The 14,552-nt window shown below is 46.7% G+C and overlaps 1 protein-coding gene across 1 annotated transcript in view; it reads right to left on the reverse strand.

Moving 5' to 3' along the window:
* The window catches only part of LOC102906072 (aldehyde oxidase 2), a 102,983-nt gene that overhangs the window by 20,356 nt on the left and 68,075 nt on the right, over positions 1 to 14,552 (reverse strand). Inside the window, exons 29-34 of the mRNA XM_076550488.1 lie at positions 14,120 to 14,194; positions 12,541 to 12,593; positions 11,122 to 11,236; positions 7,215 to 7,280; positions 6,909 to 7,097; positions 1,904 to 2,071 (exon numbers count right to left, since the gene is read on the reverse strand). Of these exons, the coding sequence (XP_076406603.1) occupies positions 1,904 to 2,071; positions 6,909 to 7,097; positions 7,215 to 7,280; positions 11,122 to 11,236; positions 12,541 to 12,593; positions 14,120 to 14,194 (666 nt within the window). The remainder of the gene's footprint in view (positions 1 to 1,903; positions 2,072 to 6,908; positions 7,098 to 7,214; positions 7,281 to 11,121; positions 11,237 to 12,540; positions 12,594 to 14,119; positions 14,195 to 14,552) is intronic.

Below are 14,552 nucleotides of genomic sequence, written 5' to 3' on the forward strand. Positions count from 1 at the left end.
TGATGGGCATTGAAGAACTTCCATATGGAGTTTGCTTTCTTCATGGCAAAGGTTAGCCACTGGGCAGGAAACTGTCCTTGCCTCAATTGCTGACAGTATGCTGCTCAATCTGGACAGGCAGGACACCAAAGAGAGCGACTACTGAACTTTGCCAAGACAGGGTAGGTCAGTCCTTCAAAAATTCCTGTTTCACAGAAAAGTCTGTTAGATATTCTAGGCCTGTAGGCCAAAGATGGATGCCCCAATGTTACAGAGGAACCATGGGCAATTGTCTAGGAAGCCAGCTGTTTCTGTCATTTTAGTTTTGGAAGTGGCTTGCACTGCACTTCCTATTTACTCAGGTAATGTTATGTCCTTCTGGGGTCTGGAGTTGAAGTCTAGGTAGTTATAGTTGCAGCTTTCCTTAGGTATGGTAAAAGGTAAATTAGGTACAGAGCTTTAGACTCATCAAGATAGAATAAATAATGGAGTACTTTCTCCAAATATGCCAAATACAAATGGGCTGGGCATTATAAATGTAATTCTTGCCTGATAATTGTTCGTGTGGCTTTGGAGCCTTTCCTGGAACTCACTCTGTAGCCCAGGCTGGCCTCGAACTCACAGAGATCAGCCTGCCTTTACCTCCCGAGTGCTGAAATTAAAGGCGTGCGCCACCAGCTCCTGGCTAATTGTTCTTACTGCATATAGTTTTCTTATGTTAGAGTTAAAGTCTTTCTTTTTTATTTAGACAAAAAGGGGGAAAGGTTGTGGAACACTTCTTTATACTGTATGAAAATACACCACTGTGATTGGTTTAATAAAAACCTAAACGGCCAATAGTTAGGTAGGAATTCCCGGGCAGAGAGAATGCTGGGAAGAAGAAGGCAGAGCTGCCAGTCAGGCACAGAGGAAGCGGCAAAGCAGCATGGGCAGTACAGAGTACGAGGCAGGAAGTGAATTAATAGAAATGGGTTAATTTAAGTTATAAGAGCTCGTCAGAAACAAGCCCAAGTTATCGGCTGAGGCTTTATATTTAATAATAAGTTTCCATGTCATTATTTGTGAGCTGGCAGCCCAAAGGAAAAAAAATCTGTCTACAAATAAGGCTTACAAATATCAAATATAGGTTCTACTTGAGGTGATACTTAGGAACCATTTATGAGTATTTTAGAAAATTGGAGACTGCTCTCACATGGACAACAACTGGTGTCCACCAGGACATTTTTGAAAAGGTCTCAACAAGGAATCATCAGACCTGGCAGAAAATGCTCTCTCACCCCAAGTACCTCAGAACCCAGCCGCCCCGTCCTGAATAGTGAATAAGCTAAATGAGTCACTTCTTCCCGCTGTATGTGACAGCTTTGCCGAACAACCAGATCGCTAAAACCAGTCCAGATCTGTGGAAACGCAGGAGCCAGGCTGTCAGAAGCCTGGAGAACGAGCGAGCGCCTCGGGTGAGCAGGGAGCTTTCGGAAGAGCTCTTTAGTGATCCTGATTATTGTAAAGTGGGCCTGAGAACGCTGTGTGGAAGGCCACATCTGCTTGAGCTTTTGGGTAAGGGACAATGTGATCTTACAGTGGTCATGTGAGCAAGGTCAGGGCAGTGCTACCCAGGAGCCCTGAGGCACAGGGGGTCAGGTCTCTGCCTCTGCCTACAGAGGAGGCCCTGGTTGGATCAGATGACTATCATCTTTGCCGTGTTCTGGAGAGGGGGATGAATGTCTGAACCACTGCTGGCGACTCTCCTGCCTCAGCCCTCCAGTCCTGGGATGACAAGCATGTGCCACCACACCCGATTGTGTGATGTACTTTTAGCCTTTTACAGCTTGATCAACTAGACACAGGTTAGGTCACGATGTATGCCAGAAGCCCAAGGAGCCGGAAGTAGAACTGAGCTCCTGGGAACAGAGCGACGACAACCTACCATGTCTGTGAACCGGTCCGCACAGGCCATGCGCACGCGCTCTGGTGTGGCTGGGCTGTGTACCGTGAAGTCCTCGGCTAGGTCTCTTTCTTTCCGTGCGGCAGCCACAGCATCAGCAATGGCGAAAAACACAGATGACCCCAGGAACATCCCAGACTCCCCCAGGCCCTGCAAGAAAACACATTTGTCGATTTTATTTTTATTTTTATTTTTTTTCAGAGAAGGTCTCACTTTGTGGCCGCGGTTGGCCCCACATCCACCCTATAGACCAGGTTGAACTCACAGAAACCACCCTGCTTTTGCAACACATTTGTTTTAGAAGATTCTACAGTGGACCACAAGCTACTTCCGGGACAGGGCCTCATTCTGTTCAGCACTGTATTCTCAATCCCTGGCATACAGTTTTCTATAAATCACCTCTCAAATATCTCAAATGTTCATCGTCCAGCTTGTTGACCAAGAGAAACTCCTGGAGCTCTTAAAAAAAAAAATTGAACTTTCTCTGAGTTAAGTATTTGTTCTATGGGAAAGGAATGCGTGTGTGTTTACACATATGTGCACACACAACATGTGTTTCTGTGTGGCGAGCGAAGGGCACCCTGATGAGAACAGTCAGTGGTTTGAACTTGCCAACTTCATGAGCAGAGGAAAGAACTCCTCATGATTCCCCGGGCTAAAGGAGGCAGGGGGTTGGCCTAAGTTTGGCGTCTGAGATAAGGTCTTGCTGTGGAACCCAGACTGTGAAATGTGCTGTGGAGTAGATCAGGCTGTGAAATGTGCTGTAGAGTAGATCAGGCTGTGAAATGTGCTATGGAGTAGATCAGGCTGTGAAATGTGCTATGGAGTAGACCAGGCTGTGAAATGTGCTGTAGAGTAGACCAGGCTGTGAAATGTGCTGTAGAGTAGACCAGGCTGTGAATCATGCTAAGAAGTAGACTAGGCTGTGAATCGTGCTAAAGAGTAGGTCAGGCTGGCTTTGAACATCCAATCCCCAAAACTTCCTGCCTTTTCTTCCTGAATGTTAGCATTATAGGAACATACCACCATGCTCCTCTTGGTCCTTGTTTTTTTCCCCCAGAGAGATCTTGCCCCGTAGCCTAGGCTGGCATTGAATTCATGATCCCTCTACCTCTATCGAGTGCTGGGATTATGGGGATGCCCACCACACACTGGCTGCCCTGCTTGGGAACTCTTGACCTGAAGCTGTTCTCTGTAGGCTCTCGGCTGCCTTTGGCCCTCTCCGCTGCACATGGTTTCTAGTCCGGCAAGAGTCTGAAGGACCTGTCAATGCACCTCCCTCTGGATCTGTGATGGCCTCACCAACCCAAGTCCAGAAGTGACATCTAGGCTGAGGGCCAGTCAGTTTGGAAAAGGATGAAACTCCTGCAGCTATTTTTCTTGTTTCAGAAAAGAAAGTCAGTTTACTCCAGAATGAAAAAGAAGAAATTAAAAAGCAAGGATGTGACTGCTCCTAGGTATGGTGGGAGGAGAAAGTTTATTGTCGATAAAGGAGAGCACAGCCAGAGGCAGGGACATCTGTGAGAGTCCAGGTGAACATGACCAGGCTGAGCTGGGCCACATCAGAAGTGGGAAGGGAGAAGAGAGGCCAGGAGACCAGGAGACCAGGAGGGTAAAGGGAAGACCAAAAGGCCAGGTAACCAAAATGACTGGATTATATAGGAAAGGCAGCTGGGGGAAGGGCAGACCCTGGGCTGGAGAGGTTTAGGATAGGGGGTGGGAAATGCCAGCCATATCTTTTAGCAGGTAGGGACTGAGGGATGCTGGGAGAACCTGGCAGCTAGGCCCACTTTAATATGTTAAATAGGCACCTCAGTTAACCATTTGTCTGGAGTTGGAGACATAACAACTCTTACCTAGAAGTTTCCCAAAAGATTTTAAGGAAGACCTTACGTCTCACACCTTGGTGAATTCCCACTTGACATTCGTCATGATTTGCATAAAGCAATGCAAACAAAGTTGACCTTTACTTAATTTGCTGTTCCTTTCCTTGAGTCATTAATAAAGGTTGGCTGGTGTCTTCTCTTCCTGACACTATTGACATTTGAAGCCACATGATTCTTGGGTGTGGGGGTTGTCTTGCCTGTTGAAAGCTGTTTACCCGCACCCCTCACCTCTGAGCATTGCTGTAAAATCCTTCAAATCCTCTCAACCAGAAGTTTACCCAGATGTTATCCATCTCCCCCCTGCATGGGTGTGGTGGTCTATTGTGTACCCTAATAAAATATGCCTGAAGATCAGAGAACAGAACAAGCCACCTAGATTAAACACAGAGGCCAGGCAATGGTGGCACACACCTTTAATCCTAACACTTGGGGAGACAGAGATCTCTCTGGATCTCTGTGAGTTAGAAGCCAACCTGGACTACAGGAGCTTGACTCGGTCTAGGAGAGAAACAGAGGCAAACAGTGGTGGCCTACACCTTTAATCCCAGCACTTGAGATTTCATGCCTTCGATTGGGAAGTCGCACGCCTTTAATCCCGGCACCGAGAAGGAAGTGATGGCTGGGTGGAGAAAGGTATGTAAGGCATGAGGAGACAGGAACTGAAGCCTTTTCAGGCTGAGGAGTCCTCGAGGTAAGACCTGGCAGTGGCTTGTTCCTTTGTCTTTCTGATCTTTCAGCATTTACCCCAATATCTGGCTCTGGATTTTTTTATTATAAGACCATTTAGCAATTCCGTGTTACACACGGGTGTGTTACACACGGGTATCATTTGTCTTTGGGCAGAATGGGGGAGGGTTGGAAGGTGGGGCAGGACATTCTCGTTACAGTTGGGACCAACTGTTCTAGGTTCTAGATTCATTTGTGGGTTTGACTGAGGACCCCGAGTCCCTCAGAGGTGGGCAATTTACCTAGGAGCAAAGGAGGATGGTGGGCCGGGGTAGGAACAAGATCTTCATTTCCCCGATGTCTAAGGTTTCAGTGGCATCATGTCTTCAATCTCATCTATTCTTTTGGTTCTGTTTGCTTTTTGACACAGGGCTAGCTCCTGCTGGTCTGGAACTCTTTATTTAGCCCAAGCGGGCCTTAACCTACCCTCTGCTGGGGTAACTGGTTTTAGCCACCACACCCAGCTCAGTACTGCATTCTCCCTCCACCCGCCCCTTTTCATGGTGTACGTGTGGGGGTACATGGGCACAAGCGTGCATGTGTGTGGAGGCCAGAGCGAAGGACTAGAAGCAAGCAAGCATGGCTCTGGCAGGCCTTGCCCTCCCCCATTCCCTCTGCCTTGCTAAACCATAGATGACATCCCTAAAGCCAGCCCCCAAGGTCTGTTCCCTTATTTGGCCACTTCCTCCTCCTGAAGCTGACCACCAAAGTCCAGCTATCAAAGTATTAAAGTCCAGCAATCGAAACCCCCTTTTAGCTACCCTAATTAACATGGCCAATCAAAACAAACCAACTCGTCCTAACACTGGGTTTCCTAGTTTCCTTTTATAAACTATTTGCCTATGGGCCACATCTGTCTCTTCTCTATCCAGAGGCAGTCCTTTGTCCTCTAATCAGATATCCCAAACCCTTGTTTGTAGTTGGATTTTTCTTTGGGCCACCAGCTCACAAATAATGACATGGAGACTTATTATTAATTATGAAAGCTTGGCCTTTAGCTTAGGCTTGTCTCAATTAGCTCTTATAACTTAAATTAACCCATATTTTTTAATCTATATTCTGCCAAGTGCCACATCTCCTGCTTCCTCGGGGTCCCCTGGTATCTCTTGCATGCCTCCTACTTCCTCTCTCTGCCCCGAAGTCCCGTCTATACCTCCTGCCTAGCTATTGGCCGTCCAGATTTTTATTACAATATACCTTCACACAGTGTACAAATACCCCACAACAACGCTTGTTCCCCTCCCTTCTCCCTCATCCTCTGTCTCCTGTCTTTGTCCCTTATCCCTGTTCTCTGTCCCTCTGGGGCAAATAAATCTCCTCTGTGCTGCAAACTTGGTCTTTGTGTGATGACTCCGGACCTTTCACAGAGGATATCCTCCTTGGAAATGCTCTCGACCTCCTTTGAGGTAGAACCTCTCACTGGCCTGGAACTCACTAATTAGGTTAGACCAACTGGCCAGAGGGCCCCAGAAATCCTCTGTCTCCCCAGTGTTGGGGTTGTAAGAGTATCTACCACACCCAGAATTTTTATGTGGGTTCTGGGGATCGAACCCACGTTCTTGTGTTTTCAAGGCAAGGGCTTTACAGATGGAGCTGGAGCCTTTCCTCCAGACCCTGATATCATATTCTCAGTTCTTAGATGAGAGCTGGGCATGGTGGCACACACTAGTCATCCCTTAGGAGGTGGAGGATCAAGAGTTCAAGGTTATCCTTGCCTGTGCAGTGAGTCTGAGGTCATTCTGGTCTCCTAAGATCCATCTCAAAAAATCAAGAAAGAAATAGACAGATGGGCAGTGGTGGCACATGTCTTTAAATCCCAGAACTTGGGGAGGCAGAGGCAGGTGTTCAAGGCCAGCTTGGTCTAAAGAGCAAGCTCCAGGACAACCAGGACTACACAGAAAAACCCTGTCTTGAAAAACCAGGCCGGGTGGTAGTGGCACACACCTTTCATCCCAGCACTCGGGAGGCAGAGCCAGGTGGATCTCTGTGAGTTCGAGGCCAGCCTGGTCTACAGAGTGAGTTCCAGGAAAGGCACAAAGCTACACAGAGAAACCCTGTCTCGAAAACCAAAAAAAAAAAAAAAAGAAAAAAAAAGAAAAATAGATAAAGTTTTTAAATAAAAAAGTGCAAGAAGTGCAAGCTTTTATATATATATAAATTTCAGGGAGAGAAGGTATTCATGAAGCCTGGGCCCAGGATTGCTCCTGGGAGGTTCATGTCTCTTTCCTGGACCTCAGTTTTTTGTAGGTGGCTAGTCTCCAAGTGGCCTGGTCCAGATGACCCTGAGCATCCGGTTTTGTTTTGTCTGGTGGCTTTGGCTGGCCATGCTCCCTGGCTGACTGCTGTGGTGTGGAGGGCCTAGTTCATGTGCTCACCTTAGACGAGTAGATGGTGAGCGGGGTCTGAGATGACGGCAGCAAGGCCACATTGAACTGCTCGGGGACATCAGTGACAGTTGGAATTTTGTACTCCTCTGGGCTCCTGGAGTACAAGACACCTTCCGGAGAGTAGTGCAGCTCTTCAGTGGTGTAAAGGCCCATTCCTTGAATAAATGCGCCTTCTATCTGAAGGGGAGGATGGCAATTTTAAGCCTGGTGGCAAGGTATCCTTGTGAGAAGTTCTTTATCTACCCCTCAACCACTCTCAGGAAGGGGTTTCCACTGAAGTGGTCCAGCACCTACCTGCCCAACATCAATGGCCGGATTCAGGCTGCAACATGCATCCATGACAATGTCTGTTCTGATTTTCTGAGACAAACAAAAATTACCTCTTTATAGAAACTTGAATTAAAATACAATTTCAAGGGGCAGAGGATATTGCTCAGTATTAGAGTGCTTCTTTAGTATGCACAAGGCTCTAGGCTTGATCCCTAGTATTACACACACACACACACACACACACACACACACACAAATAAATAATAAAAAATACTATTTTCAGGTTAGCTTAGAACATAAAGGCAATTGTTGCTACAGATGGTGACTTTGAGTTCAAACCCTTGACCCATATGGCGGAAGGAGAGACTTCAATTCCGAAAGATGTCCCCTAACTTCCACGTGTGTGCTGTGGTGTATGCGTTACCTCCTTCTCAATAAAAAAAGAAGAACTTCAAAGAGCTTTCTGCTATTCCAGAACCACTGCCCCGAGCCTTATCAGCACTGGAACCGGGAAGATGGCTGATAAACTTCACTTGTGGTACCAGGCCTGGCTGTGACCTGGAAGACCTGCACGTATTGTTTTGACTCCTGCAAAGTGACTCCAAAGTCCGGGGCATGTTGGCATGTGTGAGTGAGTCACCTGGTAAATAATTGAGCCTGCGTGTCCCCCTGATTCTCTCCCTGGCTTCACTGCTCTAGTAGGATTCGTGAGCGTATCTAGTCCTCGAAAGGGTTGGATGCCGGTGGCATTGTTGACATTTAACTGAGAAAGTCATGTAGTACATGGTGTGTATACGTTTAGGGGCTTGGAAGATTTTAGAAGGGGTCAAGGTCGGGGTCGAGGCCAGCTCTGATTCTCAGTCTTTGTGGGTCTGCTCCCTTCTCTGAGAGACAGTGAAGCTATCAGCCCTTCTGTTTGGTCACTGTGTGTGTGTGTGTGTGTGTGTGTGTGTGTGTGTGTGCGCACATTGGTTGCTGAGGGCCTCAGAAAGCTCCTAAGTATCTCTGGGCTATCTCAGGAATACCTCTGGACTTTACTTTGCCCACCATTCATTAGTATTTATTCTGGTAACATCTTTCTTTGTTTAGGCTTAATATCTGGGCTTCTCCTTTCTAGTCTTTTTTTTTTTTTCTTTCGAGACACGTTTTCTCTGTGTAGTTTTGCGCCTTTCCTGGAACTCACTCTGTAGACCAGGCTGACCTCGAACTCACAGAGATCTGCCTGGCTCTGCCTCCCGAGTGCTGGGATGAAAAGCGTGTGCCACCATCACCTGGCCCTTTCTAGTCTTTGCATTGGAAGTCCCTCCCTTCCTCCCTTATTCCTTCTTCCCTTCCTCCCTCCCTCCCTTCCTTCTTCCCTTTCTTCCTTACTTCTTTTGAACAGGTTCTCATGTAACTCAGGCCGGCCCAGAGCCTAGCTGTAAATGGCCTTTTCAAATCCTTCTGCCTTGTACCTTTAAAGGGCTGGGATTACAGCCATGCGCAACCACACCTAGTTTTATGCAGTACTAGGACTGGCATGTAGCCGAGGGCTTCCTCCATGATAGGCAAATATCCTATCACCTGGACTATAGTCCCAGCCCTTCTCTTGGTAGTTTTTGAAATTGAGTCTTGCTGTGTAGCCCAGGCTGGCCTTGAGCTTGTGGTCCTCTGGCTTCAGCTGCTCAAATGCTGAGATTGCAGGTGTTTCCCTACCATGTCCTAGCTGGCAATCCTCTTCTGACTCAAATCCTGGCCCTAGAAAGGCTGGAGACACCTCAGCCCTCCTTGGTGGACATTTATTTACCTTGGCACTTGGTGTGGTTTGTGCTGTGGGTTCGGGGCAGGGGAAAGAGAGGGTGACTCAGCTGATGGACACCTTTGGTTGCCAGCCACAGACCTCTCCAGATGACAGTGCCTTACAGAACATCCACAGTGGGCTGGCAACTTAGTGTCTCTGGTTTCTGGTTGGTTAACAGAAGAAGTTTTGTCTCATCAAAGAGCAAACTGTCGCCGGGCGGTGGTGGCGCACACCTTTAATCCCAGCACTCGGGAGGCAGAGCCAGGTGGATCTATGTGAGTTCGAGGCCAGCCTGGGCTACCAAGTGAGTTCCAGGAAAGGCGCAAAGCTACACAGAGAAACCCTGTCTCGGGGGGAAAAAAAAAAGAGCAAACTGTCTTTAAGAGTTTAACGTCATACTGAAATTTCTGGACCTTTAGGTATACACATAAAGTGTGAGCCACAGAAAAGACCAAATTTTAACTCTATGATACCATGAAGTCTAGAAGATTCCTGTGTTTGTTTCTTTAGGTAGAACTGACAGATAAGTACGTCCCAAGAATTGCGTGGGGCATATTTCTGCTGGGGCTGGAAGCGCATTTGTTGTTTCCTTGAAATTCAAGTTTAATTAGACAACCCATGTTTTTATTTGCTAAATCTGGCAACACACCTGTCAGTGTGGAGGCTCTTATGACTAGCTGGTCACCCAAACCAGCTTCTGCTAAGATGGAGCCTCAGGAATGCAGGGACCCTGGCACCTGGGCCTTGGAGGGGAGCCTGAGGCAGGACCAAGGTTCACCTCCTGGGCGCTGCAGAAATACCATTAACTATGTGTGTGCCTCCATGTGAAAACCACGGGGAAACAGTCGGAAAACAAGACACGAATAATCCATCTGTGATCGCATGAGTAATCAATCCTCTTTAAAATGATCTCACATAAAAAATGGAGCCGCAGAGGCCCGCAAGATGGCTCAGCAGTGAGGGGCGCTTGCTGCCATGCCTGATACCCTGAGTTGGATCCCCAGGACCCGCGTGGTGGGAAGAGTCAGTTGATTCTCACACGTTCTCTTCTGAGTTCCGCAAGTGCCACGTGGCATGCCCCCCCTCGGGAAAAAGAAAAAAGCAGAAACAGGTCGACACAGTATAATGCACCAGAAAGAGAAACTGAATGGCATGGGAGGCAGGTTCTCCGTAGACATCCCTTCATTCACTGTGTCTTCAAACTAGCTTGTTCACGGGCTGGGGGCGTGGCTTAGTCCGTAGAGTGCCTGCTGGCCGACCATGCACAAGGCTCTGAGTGTGGTCTCTAGCACCTGCAGAAACTGCGCATGCCTACACGTGATGCTTATAAGTCCAGCATTTGAGAGATGGAAGCAGGAAGATCAGAAGTTCAAGGTTATTTTGGTTGCTTAGGGAGTTCAAGGCCAGCCTGGGCTACCTGAGACCACGTCTCAAAAAACATTTTTTGTCCCTTAGGATATTGAAGTAGAAGAGAAGTTAACTAACAATAAACAAATAGAAGTATTTTGATATGATATGGCCATTATAATTTTCATACTGTAACAACTTACTACACTTTGGTTATATCTTATTCTATTTGATACTGCCCTCTTAGTTTCCAGAAGGGCATCTGGAGTATAATTGACAGGTTTGTCGTTTATGGGACAAGCTGATCGTGACTGTGGCTAGACCTGCTCCCTGTCTTCAGTAGGTGGCTTCTTGATGACCAAGAGCAGGCACAGCATTCTTTCCAGACCCCACCCCACCCTAGTCTGTTCCTTTAGACTTCGGTACTGCCCTGAGAATAACGACTACGGATGAACCTCAGCTCTGCTACTAACTGATCTCCCCCTCAGACTGGACAACTTGTCCCCTTGAGGAATAAAACCCACTTTGGGGGGAAAACTTTGGAAAGCAGCTCTGTCACCTGAAATGATAACTTTAACACACTAATCACATTCAGCCGGTCACAGACATTCCTTTTTGACTACTATACTGTTATTTTAGGTGACAATCCCAAGAGAAGACTGGATGTCTTGCAATCCCCTTGGAAATGAAAGGATTATCTTCTCTTTTGCAGATTATGGGGTGGCACTGGGTCACTTTCTGCACAGTGCGGTTGGTTAGTTCTGCTGCTGACCTAACTGCCCGGGCAATGTTAACTCAGCGTACCTTGTGAGAGCCTGTCAGGCAGTCAATTTCAACCTCAGAACACGCAGCCCCATAGACATAGTACGGGAACGGGTCTCCCTCCTGCTTCTCCCAGTCCATGAAGGCCTTGTAGCCCCTGAGGGGATAAAGTCCTTTAGAAAGGGCGTGAGGAAGAAAGCAAAACAATGTCCACACTTAAAAAAAAAACACCATAGTTTACAGTAGCATTTCAGCTGGCTGAGACTCATTTCAACCAGTTTTTGGTCGTTTTGTATTTTCTTTAGCTCTTTTCAACTGTTTTTTTTTTTTAGGTCATTCAAGCTGCTCCCTGTATTCGCCTCGACGGCCCTCTGCCTCCCTTTTCAAGAGCGTAAGGCTTGAGCTGTGGGAAGGATGTCAAAGATGAAGAAGATAGAGATGTTTGTTCCGGGGCTGACAATTTGAAATTTGACCTTGGGTCCTGTCTGCACATTGGGAAACCCCACTAATTTGGGGCTGAATTCCCAGAAAGCCCCCGTCGAATGGGCTAACCTGAGTCACAGGGGACTTGGTAATAAAGTACCAAAGGCTGATACAAGAGGCCTGGTGATTCAGGTCATTCATTTACACCTGAGGATGTCGCCAGTGGTTACAGGTCTTGTTTTGATTTTCGTATTAATTTTTGTAGAGCTGCGGTTTGAACCCAGGGCCTCTCCCAAACCAGACAAGCACTCTCCCACCGAATTGCATTCCTCCCCTGAAGATGTGGCTCAGACTGAGGGCTGGATGGGCTTTTCTGGGGTCGCCCTGGGCTGCTCATCACCTCTTCCCTCCTTTGCCCCGCGAGCACTTCCTTTTGCGCATGCGGCGTGCATAGCTTGGTGGCTTACTTGGCTAAATTGTAACCATAGTGCCATATCCTTCTTGAATCTGATAGTCAGCTCTTTGCTTCATGTATTTAGTTGACATGAATTTATTGAGAACCCCCCCATTGATTAACACTGCATCTATGAGGACAAATGGTTTCTCACCCCACCCCCCAAAACCTGCTTCCAAGGAGAAAGGTTTTATGACAAAGGAAGGGAGATCGGTAAAGCTGAGTGACAAGTTCTGGGGATGATGTCTTTTCACGACTCACAGTAAAGAACAGTGAGGTCAGCAGTAGAGCATTTCCTTGGCATGTACAAGGTCCTAGGTTCAATCCCCAGCACCAGAATAAATAAATAAGTGTAAATACTATTAATAAATCAGTGTTTTTAATCCTATATGGGTTAGTAATTATTTAATATTTCTTTAACTCTACCACTCAGAGGCTTATGTGAATTCATAGAATTTCGGGCCTAGAATAGACTCCCCATAATTATATAATGCAATCTTATTTATGAATAAGGACTGAGGCCCAAGGCAATTGGATTACCTCATATTCTCTTAGCTAAGCCAAGATATTGTTTTGAGTTTTACCTGAAGTATCCAGTGGCTGAAAGACTGATTCTTTGTTCAAATGCTGTTTCTATCTGTGGAATGGGCATATTTAAGAGAGATTAAATAGATAATAGTATTCATTAGGTGAAAATGAGCATATTTCATCTGCAAAAATTGATGCCTGCTCCTTGATGCTGATGCTCTGCCCTAACAGTACCCATCATAGCTTTTTTTTCTCAACTGGGATATGAAAATTTCCTCCAGTTGTTTTTGAAAGCCTGGAGTGAACAATACAGATTAAAATCCCATGATTTATCCATGGTATAGGGAACAAGTTCAAAAGTTACTTGAAAGGGTGGCTGGAGAGATGGCTTATAGATAAAAGCGCTTGCTGCTCTTGGAGAGGGATCTGCCTTAATTCCTAGCACCCTCTGCCAGCTCACAATTGGCTGCCACTCAAGTTCCAGGGGATCTGACACCCCCTTCTGGCCTCCACAGGTACTACACACAAGCAGTACACTTACATATGCGCAGCTACACACAAAAAATTAATACATCTTTCTTGTCCTTGTTTTTCTTTATCTCTGTCTCTCTTTTGAGACAGGGTTTCTCTGTGTAGCTTTGGCTGTCCTGGAACTCACTTTGTGGACCAGGCTGGGATTAAAGGTTTGTGTGGGGCACAAACCTTTAATCCCAGCACTCTGGAGGCAGAGGCAGGCGGATCTCTGTGAGTTCGAGGCCAGCCTGGGCTACAGAGTGAGTTCCAGGACAGGCTCCAAAACTACACAGAGAAACCCTGTCTCAAAAAAACAAAAACCCCAAAAAAAAAAAAAAAAAAGGTGTGTGCCATCATGTCTGACAATAAATAAATATTTTTTAAAAAGTTATTTGGAGTTAATTTTTTAGTGTTAACAACATAAGGTGTGTGTGTGTGTGTGTGTGTGTGTGTGTGTGTGTGTGTGTGTGTGGTAATTATTCTAGTGAAAAAGTGTAAGGTATTGTGAACTTGGATTAGGTGAGTCATTTCCTTTGATACATACACAGTTCTCTTCCCTACTGAAAGCATCAACGTTTTTGTGTGGCTTATGAAGGCTCTTTTCCTCTTCTTTCCTCCACAAGCAGAGTGGAAGGCTTCTGGATGCTCCTCATACACAGCCTTTCCTCTTCTGGGAAACTGCCCTTTCCTGTGTTAGCTCTCCACACACCCTGGCACAGCCCTCTCAACCTTAACCGGAACCCGCTCACTTGGAGAACTTTCCAAAGTTAGGGACAGAGACAGCATCTGCTCTTAACCCGTGGGTCGCGACCCCTTTGGGGGGTGGAACTCCCTTTTCACAGGGGTCACCTAAGACCATCACAAAACATAGCTATTTGCATTACGATTCCTAACAGTAGCCAAATTACAGTCATGAAGTAGCAATGAAATAATCTTATGGTTGGGGGGTTGGTCCCCACACCATGAGGAACTGTATTAAAGGGTCGCAGCATCAGGAAGGTTGAGAGCCACTGCCCTAGAGGAAAGGTTTCTTCGTGGGGCGGCTGCTCACTGCTGTGGCACTTAGCACTGTCTTGGGTTGCTATCTCACATAAAACAACAGATTGAAAGAGGAACACTTACCCAGTCTTTCCATGTACCTTCTGGATTCTTCTGAATGACGGGCTCAAGACGTTTCAGAAGGATCTGACAGGCATTCTGGAAGATGTAAAGAAGAGAGCCTGGTGGTTAGGACTCGTGGCAAAGGATCTTCAGCGACCGCAGGTCAGCAAGCGCTCACAGAGCACCTGCCCCTCAACTTTGGGAACAGCAGATACCCAGCCCAGACCCTGGAGGTCAGCACCAGTCCCAGGACTCGCTCTCCCATCTTGCCTCACTTCCTATAGAAATAACCCAAATTTCTACTCTCAGACTCTCATAAATATCCAGGCTTTACTTTTCTCTTTCTTTGCTTATCTACATCTTTGATCCTTATTTTGTCTTTCTCAGTTATTAAAGTAAATGGAATAAACATATTTTCACTGAAATTTGTGCTTGCTACAGTGACAGGCCACTA

Source organism: Peromyscus maniculatus, chromosome 13 (assembly GCF_049852395.1).
Source record: "Peromyscus maniculatus bairdii isolate BWxNUB_F1_BW_parent chromosome 13, HU_Pman_BW_mat_3.1, whole genome shotgun sequence".
Classification (NCBI taxonomy): Eukaryota; Metazoa; Chordata; class Mammalia; order Rodentia; family Cricetidae; genus Peromyscus; species Peromyscus maniculatus.